Below are 20,393 nucleotides of genomic sequence, written 5' to 3'. Positions count from 1 at the left end.
TTTTTCAATAGCTAGTCCTATTTTTCAATTCTTGCACAACTTCTCCAGCTGAAGCAATTGCATCTTATATGGCATTGCATCAAATATTGAAGCATTGTCTTGTTGCTTATTCCTTATTGTCAATTATTTACCTGAGACAGATAATAAATTAGTACTCTCAAGATTCAGTTTATAATGGGAAGACAAATTTTAATAATCTGCTTATCCCAAGAGAGACTACTTACAACCCTTGCTTAGAATGTCAAGAGCTCTGATATTTGAATAATTTAGAATAATGAAAACATGACAATAAGCTCATTATGAGACAGTTAAAGGAGAGAGCTTTTCCACCTGACTGGAGATGTACCCACCCTGTGTTCCAGGGGAATGGTCTGGGCAGGCTCCATTGGACTGCAGCCAGATGGGTGTAGCAAGCTGCCTGTAGAACTTTATAAAGACATACAATAAAAGCTCTCCTACTGCAAATTTAAAGCAAACACACGTTTTACAGATGTCATTTTCTCTGTGGCTCCATGAAGGAGCTGCTTCAGCATGAGATAAGCTGAGACACTGGAGCATGGTAGCCATTCAGCACTGACTCCACGAATCAGTGGTTTTATTCTACACCAAGACCTTTGTGGTTAAGTTTTTCCACTTGTAAAGAGAATAGTAATGATTCCTTTACAGCAGACCAAACTCATAATTAGCAGGAAACAAGTTATTTGCAAAAGCTATGCCAGCTATTTTCACAATACATTTGATGTCATGATTTCAAAATTCTGCAGTGAGAAAAGATTCCTACTCTACCATTACAGTTTTTTTCCATAGGAGCTATGTAGGAAAAAAATACCTGAAAGAATGCCAGAAATGGAGCATGTAATCCCAGGGATGATTGTTACTACAGTTTCTTTATTAAGAAGTACCCACTTCCAGTGAGCCTGTAGCTATTCTTGAGTTAAATATTACCCAAGTGAGTAAGCAAAGGACTGCATGTCCTCTGAGATAGCTGTAGGACCATTTCTACTTCCAATGAAATTGAGGTAAATCCCACATTTCTGCAAAGAATGAATCCGAATTCTTTCACTCCCTTTTGGATGTGTGCCCATACCACATGCTCTATGTACATGTAAGATGTTTCTCCAATGACCACTTGACAGTAACCCAGGGTTTACAAACAGAAAATTCCTCCCCTCCTATAAAGAGAATAACATTTAGTCTTTGTGACAGAAGATAAACCCCCCACTTCTCCTGCTAATCAGACATGCTTCCTTCCTGTAACAGGAATTATAACACTGCACTGATGGGAAGAAGAGAAAAGGGATTTTTTTTTTAATGGTTGTTTTATCTATCACTTTCACTGAGACAGAAATTCAAGACTGATTCACAGATGGAAACCCCAAATGCCATGCAGCAAAGCATTCATCTATGGACAGGAAACAGCATGGGTTTGATAGGCTACAGTAAAGGTTATGCCACCTTCAAGTACTTTTTAAAAGACTGCACTGACACCTTCCTTAATACTTGAGTGACAAAACAAGGCACACATCAGAGCCTTTAACCACATACAGGGTACATAAGTGAAGTGCAATTTCTATATGGCCCTAAGATTAGCCTTGATCCTCTAAAACTGATTCCATTAAGGCATGTTTCACCAAGCTATGTAGAAACAGAAGGATACAGGAAGAAGAAGAAAAAAAAAAGTGGCATTTGAAATAATGAGACTACAAAGGCTAGTGAAAGTACCAAATGCAGATGAGATCAGGAGGCATTGCAGAAGGAGCACTAAATTACAGTAACTGCTACCAGGGCAAAGAACACAAAGTCTGTAGAACTGGCTGGTTTAATTTTTTTTTTTTTAAGATGTACTTTCAGTGAGACTGGATAAGTACATGAAGGCACTTATAAATGTTCACAGGCATGAATGTAAAATACCAGTGGGAAGGAGCAAGACTTTCTAATAAGCTCTCTTGAGGTATAACAATTGATCCCTGTTACATGAACAGTAATGGGAAGCTTGACTTTGCCTTTCTGTTGATTTTTTTTAGCTTTGGAGGCTAAAATTAACTTTTTAAAATATAATCATTTTCAATCTGACCCAACTAAACCCAAAAGAACATAATAGATAAATAGCTGAATTGGACCCAGTCTGTTCCTAAAAGAAATACTTTTGTCTGTAAGTTTGCAGTAAGCACTTTGCTCCTTCATTAGACTCATAGAAAATGCAAAAAAAAAGAAATCCACACTGAATCTAGACAAACTGTAACCTTCACTGTGAACCTAAGAGGCAAAATCCAGCTTTGTTAACAATCCTCATATACATGACACATCCACAAATAAGACTGCAGCTCACAGTGCACCTCACATGAACCATGATCTGATTATAGAAAAGATCTTCCCTATTCACCTGCATCTGAAAATCATGTGGATGTGATACAGACCACATTTTTGTGGGGAACAAGTCAAACCAACTGGAAGCTTTTTGAAGCTACAGTACATCAAGTGGGACTTTAGCCATATATAGATGTGAAACCTTTTTTTTTCATGGGGTAACACTGCTGCAAAAGGAGAGGTTTGGATCCGAAAAAGAATTTTTCTGTTGCTTCCTTAACAAATGGGCTTTTTCCTTTCTGTTCTCCTTTCTGGTTCCCTATTCATGTAAAAATTATCCCAGGCTCCAGAACATGCTTTCTGTTTTGAAGGTTCCTGTAAATCAATATCTTTATGAACAGCTCGTGCAAAAAGTATAATCTGTATGTGTAGGGACACAGAAGCCTGTGCTTTACCAGCTCATGGTCTTTGTCATCTCATGATTCAGCTATCACATTAATTCTATTAATATATCAGAATGTTGGACTTAAGTGGCTTGGGATACTAATTTTGCTCACTTCTTTTACTTGAGGCTCCCAGCTGCCTTTGAACATAAGTCACACAACATACTGATTGGTGAAGTGCCTTAGTGCCTCTATCAAATAGAAGAGTGATGCAAAAGGCCCTTTGGAAATATTCCTTGGAGAAAAAGTGATGCTAGAGATGGAGGAAGAAGCAACCCATGCCCTACTGTTACTAATGAATATGATGCACAGGAAGAGCTGGAGCTGTACCCTGAGCTTGTGGGAAAGAAGTGGGGACAGTGAGGGCTCCCACAGGGCTCCCAGCCCTTCCAAGGAACAGCAATATATTCTTGGACTTAGACTGTTGTCTTCATCACACAACATTGCTGGGAATTCTGCTGTCTTCCCCTGTACACTCTGCATAGAGATGATACAATTAATAAAGCAATGAACTGCAGTGCAGACACCATGGATTAAAACTTTAACTGCAGAACAAGAACAGTGCTTACTGATGGGGAGTCTACCACAGAACTTGGATATGACACCAAGTGATAAGCTGGAATCAGTTTCTAGACAGATGTTTAGAAGAAGACATGTAAGGAGGAGGATTTCACACAGGGAACTAGATTTCTACTTCTAGAAGAGAGCATCTGTGGAACAAAAGTCTTTAGAAGGATTCTGCTGGGATGGACTGTCTTGGACTAGTTGATCTTTCCTCCCATTTCTGAGAGCCACAGGGCTCCATATGTGAGACCAGCTTTATAGAGTCCTGACCTCAAATAGATACTTTCCAGTCAGCTGCACACACCTAGTTAAGAGATATGAAACACTCCCTCTCTCCCTTCATCCTAAATTGTGACACATTTTGCCAGAGTGAATGTTGTTCATTTCCACCATGCTGCTCCTTCTCCATTACACCTCTACTCTGCCCAAATTACACAGTGGCATCCAGTGCCTGAGGGAATGTGGGTGTGTGGATGAATATTCATAGGATAGCTTCCATTCTTAAGGGTGACACACAGAACAGTTTCAAGGACATTTCCCAAAATGTGAATCTTGAACTCTACTGAGACTTTTGTTTTCCTATGGAGGGACTGCAGCAGATTCTCTCTGTGGCATGACTCAGTTCTTATGGGACCATAAGGAACTCTGAAGAGAGCATTTAGGCTGCAGATGCAAATTCTGGAAATTGTCTTAGGAACAACCTAACCCATAATTTAAAGAAGCCAACAGCTCATCTGGAGTTTCTAGCCTAAGACAGTGGTAAAAGAGGGCCCTTTAGAAGGCAGAGTTGACTACATGGTTTCCCAAATTCTGTCTTGGCAGTGATCAGCAATGCACCATTCTACTAAAGAAACTTTAAAAAAAAAAAAAAAAAGTTTAAAAAAAATTAAAATCCAGACATTTCACATCATATTCTGTTGATAAATACTGTGATCCTGGTGAAGGGAGAAATTAATCCCATGAGTTTAACTGAAAAAAAATTCAAAATGCTGAAGTGAGAGAGTTGGCAATAGGGAGGAGATTTTTATTATCCAAAGGTGCTCTTTGACTGCGAAATACTGTGAGAAAAAGACTCTTTGCTGGTTCCCAAGCTACAGCATCCACATTTCAAGAGGTTGATACTATTAGGAATCTTCAGAGAAAGTAAACACATTTTTCTGTGTATTTCTCAATAACATTGCAATTGTACTTCCTTTTTGTAACTAAAAAGAAAACAGAATGTTTTTCTTTCAATCAATTATCAAACACCTTCAGTGTGGACATAGAACAAAATGCTTAGCAAAACTCAATCCACAGACAAAATCTTCCAGAGGCAATAAGCAAGATGAAGGAAGGAAGAAGATACTTGTTCATTTCCAATGGGTGCATTAAAAGAGTAAATTTTAAAATCTGCTTTTTAAAACAATGTTTAAAACCATCAAACTCTGTTTGCTTTTCTTCCATACAGAGCAGACAATCAGAAACTGACCAAGCCATATTTTAGGATATAAAACACTCCAAGGACTAATGCCAGCAGGGCTGGTGATTTGGAATATTAAAGACTAAGAAAACTCTTTTGTTACACACACTTCAAAAGAGGAACCAATGAAGAGGCAATAAGTAAATAACAGAACAACAGGAAGATTAGCATTAGACTTTGGCATTGACCAGCAAATGAAAAGCAGAGATGCTATAAAGACATCGATTATTGAAGAAAGTGGAGAACATTATAGAGATGAGACATCACTTTTATTAACCAAACCTGTTTAGAGAGATAAAACCCAGCAGCCAGATCATGACAGGCATGGGTGACAAGTGACAAGGGGTTACTGGCAGTGGATGTGTGGGAGGAAGGCATCCCAGGCTGAGGTTGGTACCTTTCCCTGTCTACACTCCATCGCTCCATAGTGAGCTGCACAGCACTTTGATATTTCCAAAGGCAAAACCATGGCTTGAAGAGTCTACCAAGTTAGAAGCTGCTGTTCAAATTGTCTTTTTTTCCATACTGGTGTTTTGCTGAGATTCAGAAGATTGTAACATTTCATCGTGGAGTAGAGCTGTGTGGTCGAGTCCAGCCCTCTTCAATGGGAGAACTGCACACTAGGCAGTTCTTGAAACCTCTTGTTAATGGCACTTTCACAAATCACATTGAGAGGTGATTGAGGAGAGCACTCATCTTGGTAGGCAGCTGGCAAGTGCATCAGGCCTTGGTATGGTCACAAAGTTCATGGTGCAGTGCAATAGTGGACAGATCTTTTCATGATCCTTCAACACTTCACTCAAGTGTTTCATTTCATCTGTTAGCTTTCCGATTTCTCTTTTCAGGGAGGTATTTTCTTGCTCAAGAGACTCATATTCCTGGAAGGAGGGAAAAGAAAAAAAACCAACAACTTACAGTCAAAACATTCCTTTCAGTGCTTCCACCTTGAGTACGTTCACGTAACAGTAGAAAAACAGTGCGGTTTCTTACTACAACTTACTAAGTGCTAAGAGGAAAGACAGACCCAGCCTGGGTGCTGGAACAGGGCAAGTGCTTTACAACCTGTGCCCTGACCACACTGGGATTCCTTTCACCTGCCCTCAGAGACCAGGAGGTGCCACTTGCCCTCAGAGTCCCCCAGGAGCCCAGGGCTGCAGGCATGGATGGCTGTGTTCCCTGGAGGCCTCTTCCACCCCGGGTTGCCTCTGATGGGAAGGGCCAAAATGGACTCTGCACGGTGAGATCAGAGAAAATGAAAGCACTGACTGCCAAGAGGTGCTGGGAAAACCCGGTGCCTGGCACTGCTGGTGAGAGAAGGGCAGCCCCTGCCCCAGGGCAGTGCAGGGAAAAGCCATTTATCCAGGCTAGCACAGCATGTCCAGTGCTCTCCTCCAGGCCTGCCAGAGCTTGTAGCCACCTTCTGAGAAGCCCGAGAACTCAGGAGGAGGGAAGCATCATGCCAGCTTGAGGCCAGACTCATTCTGTCACCAGAAGGCCAGACCACTGCCTTTGGTTATCCCTGACCTGGCTGCTTTTGAGCTAAGGCTTCTCTGGCAATAAATAAGCTGCTGTTAACTGCAGAGGAATTTTGAGTTGCTCTGCAGCATCCATGTGATGGATGCAAGACTCCTGTGTCACAGTTTTTGATAACTGTGTGTCTCAAGTGTCCCTGCTTCTAAGCCTTCCCAATCCCAAAGAGCAGAGAGCTGGAGGTTCAGAGGCAGCCCACTGAAAACCTGCAGATGGATGTCTTGCTGCTGGCCCAAGGCTCAACATCCACCCACTCAATCTCACCTCCCTGGGAAAGCTTCAGAGCAAACTTCAAAGCCTACACGTGCCTGAAAAGGCAGCAGGGAGAGGCTCTCATGCAATGTTGTTCTGGGCAGCCTGGCACTGCCTCTGCTCCCCTTTGCTGCAGAACTTTGGGCTCCTGGCCCTCCCTCACAACCCTGAGCCACCTCTCACAGAGTGAAGTCCTCCTAACACAGCACTGGAGCCAAACTCCAGCCAAGTTGTCTGACCCCCACTGTCATTCTGCTCATCTCTTGTTGCCCCAAATCCCATGGTCCTGGGTTTTGGAATAAATGCTGCTGTCCCATTGCTCAGTCTCATTTTCAGGGGTGAAACTGTCACGTTGTTCTTGCTAAGAATGAATGTCTATTCAACCAGATCTTCCTACAGCTGGCAAAACCTGTGTGCCTCAAAATGAAGATTCCCAGAACGAGGAAGATCCTCAAGTTCAGGAGGAACATCAGAGAGGCTGCAGGATGGCAAAGGGCCCAAAAATGATTCCACAAAAGCCAGGGCTTACCCCTTTTCAGAACTACCCTGCACCTGGCTTTCTCAGGCGCTGACTCAGAGGAGATCTGGGAAAAACCAAGCCCAAAACTCCCCACACTGTCCCTCTTAGTCTCTGCTAACTGCTGGCAAATCCTTCCACAGTGAGAAAGAAAAAAGCCCGTGATGAACCTTCAGAGCTGAGCAACTGACTCAGCCACAGTGGCAGCATGCTGCAAAACTGACACTTGCCCCAAAAGCTGACTCCTGGCTACAAGAGCACTGTGATGTGAGAGAAAAGGGATCCCTGTCCTCCAGTATTTGCACTGGGACACAAGAAAAGCACAGCAGATTGTGATGATATTAAGTGCTTCTGAAATAATCAATTACTTTTATTTCATCTGTTTGAGCACCCACTGTTACTTTTCAAAGCATACAAGTGTAACAGCCAGCTAAGCCGAGCTCTCACACTTGCAGGTTGCCAAGCTCCTTAGAAGCCTTTTCAACTGGGCATATCTGGGAACCCTGTTGATGACACCACAGTTCTAGAACTGATTTAAGCCAGCATTGCCACTGCATGGTCCTCTCCTCTTCCATCACCTTCTACCTTGTAAGACAGCAAGAATTCATCCACTGTCGCAGCAAACATGACAAGCTTAACACTATTACAGAAGAAAATGGTTCTGGTTTAGCCCAAAGGAGCCCTGTGATCCCATTCTTTGGGGGTAACAGGAAGAGCAAAAGAGGGAGGATGAGGCAAGGGCCTGGACCATGTCTCTCTCTTCCTAGCAGTGTCATTAAAGGCAGAGCTGCACTGTCCAAGAGCAGCATCAGTGTCTGGAATTCCCAACCAGGCATCCCACAGCACGCCTTCTGTGCCTCACACCCACAGCTCTCTGAGCAGGATTATGTGAAAACAGGCCCATGCCTGCTTAAGAATTCCAGTTTATTGTAAAGTCCCGTGCTTGGTACCCAAGCCATGCCTGCAAAGCACCAAGTACCCATTCACCTCGTGAAGTTTATCTGCTTTCTGCGTTTGCTTCTTCCGGCTCCTCTGCGCAGCAACTCGATTCTTTTCTCGTCTCCTTACTTTTCTGTCATCTTCTTCACGACTCTGGAAGACATCAGCCAGAAACACTTTGCTAGTTTGCAAGGTGCACACAGAAGATGCTTGAAGTCGGGTGTGTAACTTTCTGAGAACGAACACTTCCAACTTTACAGTGCTGATCCTCGGTCTCCCAGAGACCGCATGGTCCATGCAAACAGCAGCGCATCCCTCGGCGCCGAAGCGGAGGGGTGGAAGCCGGCAGGCTGCCCGGGGGATACCGCAGGGGCATTGCTACTGCTGGGGGGAGCTGGGGCACGGCAGGCTGCCGGGGGATGCCGCAGCGCCCCGCGGGCAGGAGCATTGCTACTGCTGGGGGAGCTGGGGCACGGCAGGCTGCCGGGGGATGCCGCAGCGCCCCGCGGGCAGGAGCATTGCTACTGCTGGGGGAGCTGGGGCACGGCAGGCTGCCGGGGGATGCCGCAGCGCCCCGCGGGCAGGGGCATTGCTACTGCTGGGGGAGCTGTGCACCCGAGCGGGGACCGGCGCTCCCGCTCTGCCGGCGGGCAGCACTTTACACCTGCCTCGCTCCAGCGCGGCCGACGGGCGGAGGTGCGAGCAGCGGGGAGGAAAGCGCTGCTCCCTTCCCGGTTGCCCGCGGCTGGGCAAAAGCCGCTGCCCGGCCGTGCCCCGGCGCTTTCCGCGCACCGCCCGCGCTCCCACCGGGAAGAGCCAGCACGGCGGCCGCCTCCCGGGAAAAGAAGGGCCGATGCTCAGGGGCAGGGGGTACCCCCGCCGCGGCGCTGCCCGGCGTGACTCAGCCCCATGTGCCCGCCCGTAGCGCCCACGGCCGCCCGGTGCCTACCTGCTGGCCGCCCTCGGCCGCCGCGCCCCGGGACAGCGCGCTGGCCGCCGCCGGCGGGAGGGCGCAGGACATCCCGGCGCCGCCGAGCCGCCCGCAGGGCTCCCCCGGCCCGCGGGGGGTGCGACTGCCGGGAGCGGAGGGAAGGGAGCACAAGGGCAGGAGGGGCGGGCCGGGGCAGGGGACGCGCCGCCCCGGGCCGGGGGTGCCGCCGCCAGGTGCCGGCGCGGCCCGGGGCGGAGCCGCCGCCCACATGGCCCTCACATGGCGGCCGCCTGCACCGCGAACCCGGGACCACCCGGCCGCCCCTTCCCGCGCTGCTCCCCCGCGGGGACCGCCCCCCGGGACCGCCGGCGCTCGTCAGCCGCCGGGAGCCGCGGAAAGTCCGGGTCACGGCGCTGCCGGGCAGGAGCTGCCTGAAAATCCCCCCGGAGAGCCCCAGCCCCGCGGGCCAGCTGGGTTCGACGCCCCCCCGGGCAGCCCGACTCGCTCTTTCGCCTGCAGAAATGAAGTCCCCGCAGTTTCTCCCCTCTCCAGGCGGCCCCGGAGCCCGCCTCGCCCCGTGTGTCCCCCGGCGCTCACCTCCGGCCGCTCCTGCACGCCGCGCTCCTGCGACATCGCTCTCCGGAGCGGCGGCAGCTCCACATGGGGAACAGCCAGCTCAGCCCGGGATCGTGGGTGTGAGGACACGGCATCCGTGCTGGGATACAGCGATTTTCACTTTCGCTACTCACCCTGTTCCTTTAAATAATAAGGAAATGCGACAGACTTCTTGTAAAGGCAAAGCCAGACAAAAAATGCTGGAAATACAGTTGCTGCAGACAAAAATCTTTCTCTTCCATTATTCTGTCGAGTGTATTTTAACAGGACACTGTTTCTTTTACCTCTCGGAACGCCTTCCTGCATTTTAATTGCAGTTACCTTGGCCTTATGCTTTGAAAGGGGGTGTTTGCACTGACAGCTACTTCAACATCCTTGCTCTTCTGCAAAAGGATTTGTACCCTCCTGGCTGTGCTCAGCTCACAGACGTGAACACATGACCATGAGAGGAGGGTATGTGCCCCCAAACTGCAGGGCAGTCAGTCACAAAGCCCCGGGTATCTCCATAAATCAGATACATCCCTATTTTTCTGGTTTCCTCAGCAGCTTGAGTCATCCAGCTTAGATGAAGTTAGAGAGTTGGCAAACTGAGTAAATATAGACTCTCCTTCCAGGAAGATGTGGCTAACAGTTCATGCTAAAGGTGAGGGAATCATGCTCCCTGGAGTCCAAGAGTCAAAGTGACGCCTGTGCTCTGCCACATGTTTCCCGGTAGGCTCTGGGACTGTGACTAAAAGACTTGAGAATGACTTCCTGGGTTTGAAGTGCTTCTCCCCAGCTGTTACACCTCAAAGCAGCTTGTGTCTCAAGGCTATCCATGAATTTATTTGATTTTGCAGTTTTCCAAGAGCTTCTCTAACACAGGAGGACCGAGTCCCTGTGAGTCTTGCCACCCTAACAGCCCTGGGAAGGTGGCTGGTGACCACAGCTGGGAAGCACACTCTTGCCAATATACCCTGACCTAACCTGCAGCCCCAGACTGTGCTGGGTCTCCCAAGCATCTCACAGGGCATTCCCTGGTTTCTTCAAAAGCAGTCTTGCTTCTTTCTCCCTTTGTCATCCAATGTGCCAAGAGCAGGATGTTCACCAAGGGCTGCTTGTGGAGGCAGCAGTAAGGTGTGGGTTCAGTGCCACTCTCCAGCTGAGGGCATCCAAACCAGCACCTCCGGGAAAGCAGCCCTGGCCACCAGGCAGAGAGCTCTTAGGGGGTGAATTGCTCTCAACTGCTCCTTTGAAACAGCCTAATCTTGCATTAATTACACCTCATGCAGTTAAAGGGAAGCAGTGCAAGAGGGCACCAACAGAGACGTAGTTGGGACAGTTGCTGAAAAAGAGAGCACTGGCATCTTGCTGCCTTTGTAGCTTTAGCTCAGTTGAAATAAACAGGACTAGAAGGCAGCATTTTCACAAGCTCAGGGAACAGGTATTTTGTCTTGCTATGAACCATGTGGATAAAACACCTCAACAGCCCTCTGGAGTGATCTGTGGGAAAGAAAGTCCCCTTCCACAGAGGGACTTTGAACTCCATGCTCCAGATGCAATGCTGCTGCAAATGGCACCTGCACCAGCTACCTGACAGCATCAAATCATGAGCAGCTCACCAAGAATTTATTAGTCCTGAGTAAATATCCACCTCACTGAGTAATTCCCAGCAGCTGCAGAATAAGGTTTCCAGGATAACACAAGCATAGGACAAGCCAGGGGACAGTCCCCTTGAGCCTGAATAGTCTGTTCTTGTTCAGAACAAATGACAAAGGAAATGACAAGTCAAAATTTGCTTGTGGGAACAAGTTTCTACTTAGTATTAAAGCTATCTCTGGTACATCTGTAGAAATGCCTACACAGTAATTCCAGGTAGTGCAGCAGTAAAGGCAGAGTGTTTCTGTGCAGGAGAGAAAACCAGCCCAGAAAGCAGCTTAGTCAGCTGAGCTTGCCTTTTATAATGGCAGTTTATCACTGATTTTTGTCTGCACTGAAGCAGCCTACACGTATGCAGACTAGTTTCTGATCATAGCTTAGCACAGCATGGCTCTCCTGGAGAATGGCACATGTCAGAAATGGGTCTCAGAGCACCCAGGCTTCCAAACAGATGTCAGGGTCCATGTGAAGATTTCTGGAAGAGGAGCTTCCCCTTTAGAGTTCATAATCCTCTTTGTTCAGAAAGTACACACAGCAAAAGCAGGCGTGGATGCTGCTCCAATTTGCAAGTTTTTCTTGGCCAGGGATAGCCTAGCCTCATGAGCAAAAAGCACACTGCAGACAGGACACACTAACAAACAGTGAGATGTTCTGTCTCGCCCCCAAAGGCCAAGAAATTCAAACTCAGTTTGCAAATGAACCCAAGCATCCCTCACCGTTGAGCTGTCTTACAAAATTCAAAGGCTATATAAAGAAAAACTACCAGACATTTCTTGATGCAATACCAATTCGCCCCAAGTTAAAAATAAGAAGCTTGGCTGTTGTGACATTTCAGTAGAAGCCTGATTAGACATGTCTTGCACAACACTGCCAATTCCTATGAAAAGTTAACTGAAGGACAAAAGGCTACTGGAGTGGGGAAAAATGAAGTGTTTTATGTGTTTCTGCCAATGGGAAGAACAGCTGGTTGCAGGTATCACTGGCTGTAGAATTTTTTAATAACCATTGGAAAAACTGCTGAACATTCATGTTGAGTTTAGCTCATCACAGAACTTGCATTTAAAGGGAGACTCTCTTTCCAGTGCTGCTTGGCCAAAAGTAGCCATCAGATTTTTAAATTCCTAGTTTATACACTGCACTTGGAATCTTGAATAATTTATCTTTTTCTTTACACAGTCCACTTGGCCAGCATTTCCAGATGCATTTTTCTTCTTCCACCCGGTTGCAGTTGCAACACAGGCTATGGAACAGAAGACCAAGTGCTCTAACTCAGAGCATCCATTCCCACTTACCTGAAATCCTGTGCAGGCCAACTATCCCTTAGTCTCTAAACAGAAACATGCACTGTGTGAATTTATTTATTAAGTCTTAAACCACAGTGCTTTCCCTTTTAATTTCTTATGGCTGGGTTTGTCCTACCCCAGCTATTTCTGACGGAACTTCTTCAAAGAGATACCTATTCCTAGCTATTTTCTGTACTTGCCTGTCATTTGCAGAGAAGAGCAGAAAACCTTCCTATTAACAGAGGAAATGGCCAAACACTGTAATAGTACCCATGCAGAATCTTGTAGGGCTCACCTTAGCCCAGCACCAGCCAGGATCTGTGTGAAGAAAGCCGTAGCAGGGATTTCCAACGCCGCACAGAGCCGAGCACTCAAAATAGCAAGGGGCTGTGTGAGAAGCAGTCTGAGCCACACACCCCACAGCCCTGCAGCTCCAGTCCCTCTCACATCCTGTCCTCTCTTAATGAGAAACTTTGCAGCCCTGAGATTAATAACACTTGTGAGTTCAAAGGCAGTAAATGGAACTACTTCAGTTACTCAAGGCAGAATTTAACACAGATGTCCTCTGAAGTACACTCACTGCTCAGCCACCATCTATTCCAGGATTAGAACTGACAATATTATCTGAAGCTTTGATCTTCCTTAATTGATTTAATTTACTTCATATAAAAACACACATTTGTATATACAAAGTCAGGAAAAATATTTACATATTATTACATATACAAAGTCTCAGTACAGACGGTCACTTTTACAAAATAAATGATGCTAAAATCTGTTTTCTTGAGAACCCTCAGTCTCTTAGACATTAGGTTGGACCTGTCTTCTTAGCACCAAATATGTCATTAATAAAGCTTCTAAAACTCCCCTCCATTTACTGTGTAACAAATATGTTACATACTAGACAGGAGTATTTACTGCAGGCACATGCAACCATAAACTAGAAAAAGTTATAAATGGTTAAGGCACAAGGCTCAATTTAGAACTAATTTCCAATATTCTAGGCACTAATGAGTAAAGAAAACAAAATTAAGCTAGCTCAAGTGAATACCATTAACTGGTAGCCTCTATTGATCTTTAAAGTTTAGTCAAACAACACAAATGCAAACATAACCCAAGTCAAGATCCTTTCTTGGGTAGAAATATTGCTCAGGAAAACCCCAGGTGCACAATTGGATTACATGAAATGATATATCAGACCCTAAGATGTTGATGGTTGAATTTGTGTTCAGAAGAGCACACTGCAAGTAAATACATACAATTATTAAAAATCCAAGTTTCAACAAACATGACTATAAATAAGCCTAAATGACCTACATTCAGGAAAGGTAGAATAGCAAAGACTAATGTCACATGTGTGCATAGACTTCCTTAAAACTCCAACATCGCATCAAATTTGGTGATTTCAATATGCTGCAGTGTCAATTAATTCATTAATATAAAAGCCACATGCCTCAGTAATTAATGAAGGTGCATTAGGAGAACTAGACATTCTCCAACCTCTTTAGAGACATGCTGAATGTAAATGAGCAGTTAGTGGTTTCCTAAAAGACTGCCCACATACATAAAGCATGCACATGAACTCTGAGAAGCACAAGGACTCAAGCTAAAAACTGCAATATAAGAGCAAAAAATGAGTTAAATGGCAAATACACTTGCTGGATATTGGATGCTACTGGTACATGTACCATATATCATGTCAGCAAAAGTAGAAATATTTAAGAGGTCAAAGACTAATTAAAGAAGCTCCCATGTATAGCACTGAGGGGAGATGAGTTCTAAGAAAAAAGATGGAACACATGGAACAAAAGTACAACTGAGATTCCAATGTGAAAACACAAAATGAGAAATTCATGCACTGAGAGTGATCTTCCTCCGCCGCAGTGGGTAGCGCCTTCTCCCAGGGGAATCTGCAGCTTTTCTTCTTCTCAGCAAAACATAAGGATTTTTACTGCAAACAGTTCCTGTTGGTGTGACTTCTCCTGGTGGTACTGAATTTTGGACATTGTTTTCCTCCTTCACCTTGAAATCAGAAAAGACTTCTTGCCGCAGCTTGCAGAGTTCCAAGGTTGGTTGCAAAGTCAATGCTTGGGAAAAACCTTCTGCTTTTTCTATGAGTGCTGGGATAGACTGCAAAAACAAACCCAAGGATCTCAAGTTACATGGGAAAAACAATGGTTATAAGGCATGCAATATGCTAATGAGATTCTGACAGGCACAAAAGCTTCAGTGTCTGCAGAGATGATGCTCAGGAGGGCGGGTGAAGGCGGTGAACGCAGAGCTCCCACCCCAATAGTGAGGTGTCTGCACTGAGAAACCATGCAAAGAGTGTGCCAAGGTGAAGTGTTCCCTCATGATATCTCTAAGCTCAGGCAGTATCACAGGAACACCACAGCTGATGCCTAAGCAGGTGTTGAAGTAATAAATGTCATACTCTAGATGAAGTCATACAAGTCTTCAAAAGATGTTCTGTTTTTCAGACACTGCAGGTTCCAAAATCTCAGTGGAAGTATTTCCTGGGTAATCTCCCTTACTACCACATGAGGGGGAATGCTTTACACACACAATGCTTTACCTGCTTCCTAGGTACACACACAGACTTTTTTTCTACTGAACTATAAGGAAGATGAGTTAGAACTACTGTTTTGTGACATATTACCAGATCAAGAAGATAAAAACATATTTCTCTTGGAGCACATGGAGGTCTCACCTGCATTGCTTCGCTGATCTGTTTGGATGCCACCTCTGTTGCCTGCTTCAGATCTGCGATGTAAGCATCTACAGACAAACACAGCCCAAATCAACTTCTGAAACATAACCCCTTCCCCCACTACTCACTATCAGAAAATGGACAGAAAACCAGTAAAGTCCCTGTATAAAACCAACACCTGCAGCACATCCCTTTCACTGTAACACTGAGGACAACAGCTGGCATGGTATATCTCACTAGTAGTACTCTTTATCACTCAAATTGCAGTAGAGGCTAGCAGTCCCAACTACAGAAAGCCCCAAAGTTCTTACCTAAAAAACACAAAGCCAGTATTTGAAATAAGAGAACAGTTGTAAAGAAATAATTACATAGAAAGATTTGTTTTCAAAACTTTTAAGCTCATATTACATTTGATAAAACCCACACAGAACACAGAGAACAGACACCACTGTGGGGAACATGAGATTTAGAAAACCCATTTTCAGGAAGGCAAATAAATCTTCCTATTTCTCCAAGTTGGCTTTTACAATAAAGGCTGCTTATTTTTCTTCTGGCTTAACTTATCAAGCATCAACACTAAAAAGAACCAAGCATAAATAACATGAACTGTATTAATTCTGCTATGCTAATAAGGAAAGAAAAAAACCCCCAGCTTTCAGAAACACTGAAGCAGGCAGCAGGTGCAGAACACCAGCATAAATCTGACTGTAATAGCAATATGATAAGATCATCAATACTTTAATTCTGTATTCAAGAGTTAAACTCTAGCCTATTATGAAACTGTTTTGCATGTTCTCCATCCACAAAACTTAAAATGAGCAGACTAGCATGCTTTTGGGAGGTAAGGAGCCTCACCTCCACTACTATTACTTTTCTGTAGAGTTTCACCAGTGCCTGCAGTAGGACAGTGTCAGGTGGTGCACATACCCCTAAACCCTGTCAGGGTTAAACACAGCATTCTGTTTTGAAGTCAATCTTTGCAGTGCTGCTGAAGGCATTTAGAATCAGTCACTGCTTTCTAGCTCAGGGTTACAGTGATTCCCTGCTGAAACATGGTAACCACCAAGGGATGGTGCTTGTTGAACTGTCCATGTATCCAGTGTGCTGCTCAGAGCTGGTTTAGGAACACATGATCCCTACATGAACATGGACACTAAAATGCACCATCATTCAGTTTGGAAGAATTAGCAGTCCAGAAGCAATCTCTTTAAACTCATCTCAGAGCCCTATGGAAGGGCATTCTCTAAAAGAAGGATATCTCTACAATGCAGCGTTCTTACAATAAAGTATTGGGATGAGGAGGCTGGTGACCTTATGAAATGGTAAGGATGGAGTGAAGTGAAAGAAGAAATAATTATTTGTATTATTGTACAGAAAGACTGACACACAGTTAAGTGAAATTTGCCTGCAAGAGTTTGCCTTGACATAGATGGCATTATATTCCTCGGTGTTCAAGGCTTTCCAAAACATAGGGAAATGAAACAAGGAAATGAAAGGTATTGAGTAATCTAAACATTTTTGGTTTCTGGCCACTGTACTTGCTAAAGTGGGATACATAAACTTCCCAAAGACTACATAATACCAAAATGCTCCATAAACTCCATGGTATCTTAGCGACAACTTTGCCGTTACCAAACTCAAAACCACAATATCATAGTGCAAGCTGCTACTAACTTGCAAGTAGTGGACTGACATCAGAAAAGCCTGGATTTGGACACTAGAAACCAAAAGGAACTCAGATACAAAGTGACCACTGTACTGCTCCTACTGGCTGCTTTGGGGCACAAGCTGGCACTGCCGGAAGCCATGTCTCACATCTACAAAGAGGAAATGATGTTTAGAATGAAGTCAGATCAGCAGGGTGAGAACTGAAGATTCAGCTCAGCTCGTCAAACTCTGAGCACCACTGCTTGTTACATCATGTGCAGTAATTCATAGTGAGGGTGCTCACTTTTCAAATTAGAACTGCACTGCTGAATTCTGTCATTATTCAATACTTAACAAAAGGTAACACAAAACTTCCCATTTATTAAAGCCAGCCTCAAAAGAGGACATCCCAATCATCCACTGCAAAATCCACCACCTTGTTCCAAGGAGTCTGTACAAGGCATCTTTCCAAAGCATGCAGCAAACTTACAACGTTGTTTGCAGCTCTGTTCCTTCATCAACCCTCACAAGTGACACAGGCAGGATGAAATCTCTGTCCTACTTGGCAAGTTAGGAAAGCCAACCCTGCCACCACTGAGTCCTACACAACAGCTTTCACCAACTCCCTGAAGGAAATGACTGATTAGGAAGAGAGGCTGAAGCATTTCTAGTACTTGCGTAAAATGAACACAAGAACAGATGAAGTACAATGTCAGTGATCCATCAGTTCCACTGGCTCCACCAGTGATGAAGGAAAGAAGTAAGGAAGCCTTCTGGGGGTAGCTGTGTGACAATTTCTCCCCAGCACACACAGAGAGAGAGAGAGCTTTTTGCCTTCAAGAACAGTGCCTAACTGCAGGCAGCACTCAGAATGAGAGAAATGGACACGGTAAAACTCAGGCAGCAATACATTCACTTATGACAAACTTCTAGCTTTTTAGTTAATTTATAAACAGCCAATTTTAAACAAGCTTAAAGAAAGAAAACTTGTTAAACATTTACTGTTAGCCAGTAAGTGAGGCAGTGTTTCCTCAGTACAGCTGCCATCCCCACAAAATCTTTACCTTGAGAAGGCTGAGGTCTTATGTCTGCTGGTTTTACCACAGGCTGGTAGAGCTTCTGCATATTGAAAAAAAAAAAATTGTGAAATACCTCCTTGGCTTAATAGATATCTAATATATAGATATATATGTATCAGTCAGAACAATGGGGATTTTGGTGAAATTATTTAGATCAAGCATATATTAGAGGTACAGATTATAGATACTTAGCTACTGAAAATAGCATTCTGGTTAACACAGTTACACTCACTGTAAATACATCTCCAGAAATCTGCTTTAGTTTGCAGAATTCTAACTATTAAAGCATGAGAACTGACATCCAGGCATTTTGGAAGAAGCATTGCCACCTGCTGCATGACGGAGGAAAATGAGCTGCTCTAGCTTCTCAAGAGCCATTCACAGAACCAGCATGCTTTCACAGAGCCACAAAGTCCAACAAAAGGTACATTAAGACAAAAAGCTAAGAAAAAGAAAAGTACTTAAACAACTACACTCTAGCCCAGCAATTACTTATACAGAACTAAGAACACTCTGCTTCACAAACTGTGAGTCTTGTCCCCTTACATCAGTTAACTGAGACATGAAGCAAACTAGCAATAACTGAATACAACCCATACTCAGTTACATTAAAGGTGCAATTAGAAGCAGCTAACAGGGAAGAAGGAAACAAAGCAAGGCCAAGGGAACAGAAGTTAGATCATCTGCAAGTTAGTGCTCTCCACTTCAGGAGCTGTCCCTCAACATTCTTCAGGCAACAGCAAGTAGGGGAAAGCTAATTATTCCCGGCTGTAGTTTGGGAGAAATTTTTTCACAGTCCACACAACTTAGCAAGTTTGCAGTAACAGCTCCAAGCAGGAGAGCAAACATGGCTTGCACTAGCCTCAAACTCTACAGACCATATTGACTGAAAACCCACAGGACGATCTCCTGCTTTGGCAATTACAAGGAAATCACCACAATAAACGACTGGTTCTCTCCAGATAAATCACATCTTCATGGCTGCTCTTTATGCCTCAGAAAGCATCACTCATTTAGCTATGATGATGAAAGAACACAAGAAATCCTCAGCCAAAACCTAAGAGACCACTGGTACCTTTGCAGAAATAGCTGAGAGATGAAAATAAAAGAACCATTTACAGAGATAAACTAGGCTTTCCATATTTCTTACACATATTTCTACATATTCTTACGGGGATAAACTAAACTTTTGCAGACAATTTTAATTAAAATAATCGTCTAGTTGTGGTGGTGTAAACTTTGAAGAGATCAGCAAGAGAAAAAAAAGCAGTATGGGAGGCATTCCAAATAACTAACCCACTGTGGCACTCAGGTAGCAGAAACATTAAAAGGTCTTGTTAAATCTTGGTGTTATTCAATAGCATATTTTATTTAAGTTGATTTTGTTTGTTTTACATACTTAATATACTGACTAAACAGAGAGATCACAAAAGACAATATATATCAGAAAATATCTCAGGTGTAAGATGAAAGTGCACCCATGCACTTTTCCTTGCTGTAAATCATCTCTGCCTGGCAACCCTAGAGAGTTAACATTACTCAATTTTAGTCCTCAGAAATACAATGCAGGTTCCTACACAACTTCCAAAAAAATTCCCTGTCTGCTTTAGTATAGAATAGCTGAAGTTGGAAAGGACCTCTAAACACCCTCCTGAAAGTTGGGCCAACTATGGCAGGTGGCTCAGAACCTCATCCAGTCAACATCTGAGTGTCTCCATGAATCTTTCCAAGGATGAAGATGGCACAGTTTCACTGGGCAGCTTGTGCCAGTGTTTGACTCTGCCTCAGCCTCTTGTTTTTTGCCAAAGAAATTCTAATTAATCAAGAGGTAAGCAAAAGGAAGGCCTAACATAACTTCAGGGAAGAAATCCAGCAGCTGAGAACACAACTGGCTTGTTTAATGCCAGTAATTACTTTACACTGTGTGTCAAAAATCCCCCAGAATTTACTGTGTTGATTCATTAATCCACACTGCCTTTTGCTTTACTGAAAATTATTACTTGAAGTAGTTACTAGCTCCAAAAAAGTGCTTAGGAAGCCACTGACATTTTTTAAGCAGTACACTGCATGTGATACTATCTATCTGTATGTAGTGTAACATTTAGCACCTCAACCTCAGCCAGTCCAGCCCTTGGGCAAGGACTTGAGGAAGTCGAAGATAAATAGGTGCCTACTGGTTTGTAAATCCTGAGTCACCAAGCTGAAGCAATGTGCTACAGTTTCTTTGTGCCACAGACCCAATTCAGACACAGCCACAATGCTTTGTAGCAACCCTTAGTAAACTTACTAAGTTTAACCCTTAGTTACTGCAGAACCAGTTAATGAAAAAGAAGCAATTTCATTTTATGATAAAGAATCAAAAGCAATCATGGGAAGGAGCTTAAAGGTCAACATTGGATGATTGATTTCTTAATGCAAAGGTTTTCTGGAAGTCTTAGGTTACTCACCAACATCTCTTGCTCTGCTTTCATGGTTTCGA

General features: G+C 44.3%; 1 protein-coding gene across 1 annotated transcript; it reads right to left on the bottom strand.

Annotated features, from left to right (window-relative positions):
- Positions 1-1,277: 1,277 nt before the first annotated feature.
- BATF3 (basic leucine zipper ATF-like transcription factor 3) lies at positions 1,278-9,652 on the bottom strand. Its single transcript, XM_071426353.1, is given in 4 exon segments — positions 1,278-5,651; positions 8,060-8,164; positions 9,540-9,586; positions 9,589-9,652. Coding segments are annotated over 4 exon segments (402 nt in total). The 3' UTR covers positions 1,278-5,465.
- Positions 9,653-20,393: the final 10,741 nt, after the last annotated feature.

The sequence above is a fragment of the Agelaius tricolor genome, unplaced genomic scaffold (assembly GCF_023055355.1).
Source record: "Agelaius tricolor isolate 1412-34295 unplaced genomic scaffold, bAgeTri1.0.p SCAF_1, whole genome shotgun sequence".
Taxonomy (NCBI): domain Eukaryota; kingdom Metazoa; phylum Chordata; class Aves; order Passeriformes; family Icteridae; genus Agelaius; species Agelaius tricolor.
The sequence above is the reverse complement of the archived record's forward strand: the minus strand, read 5'-3'. Positions and strand labels throughout refer to the sequence as shown.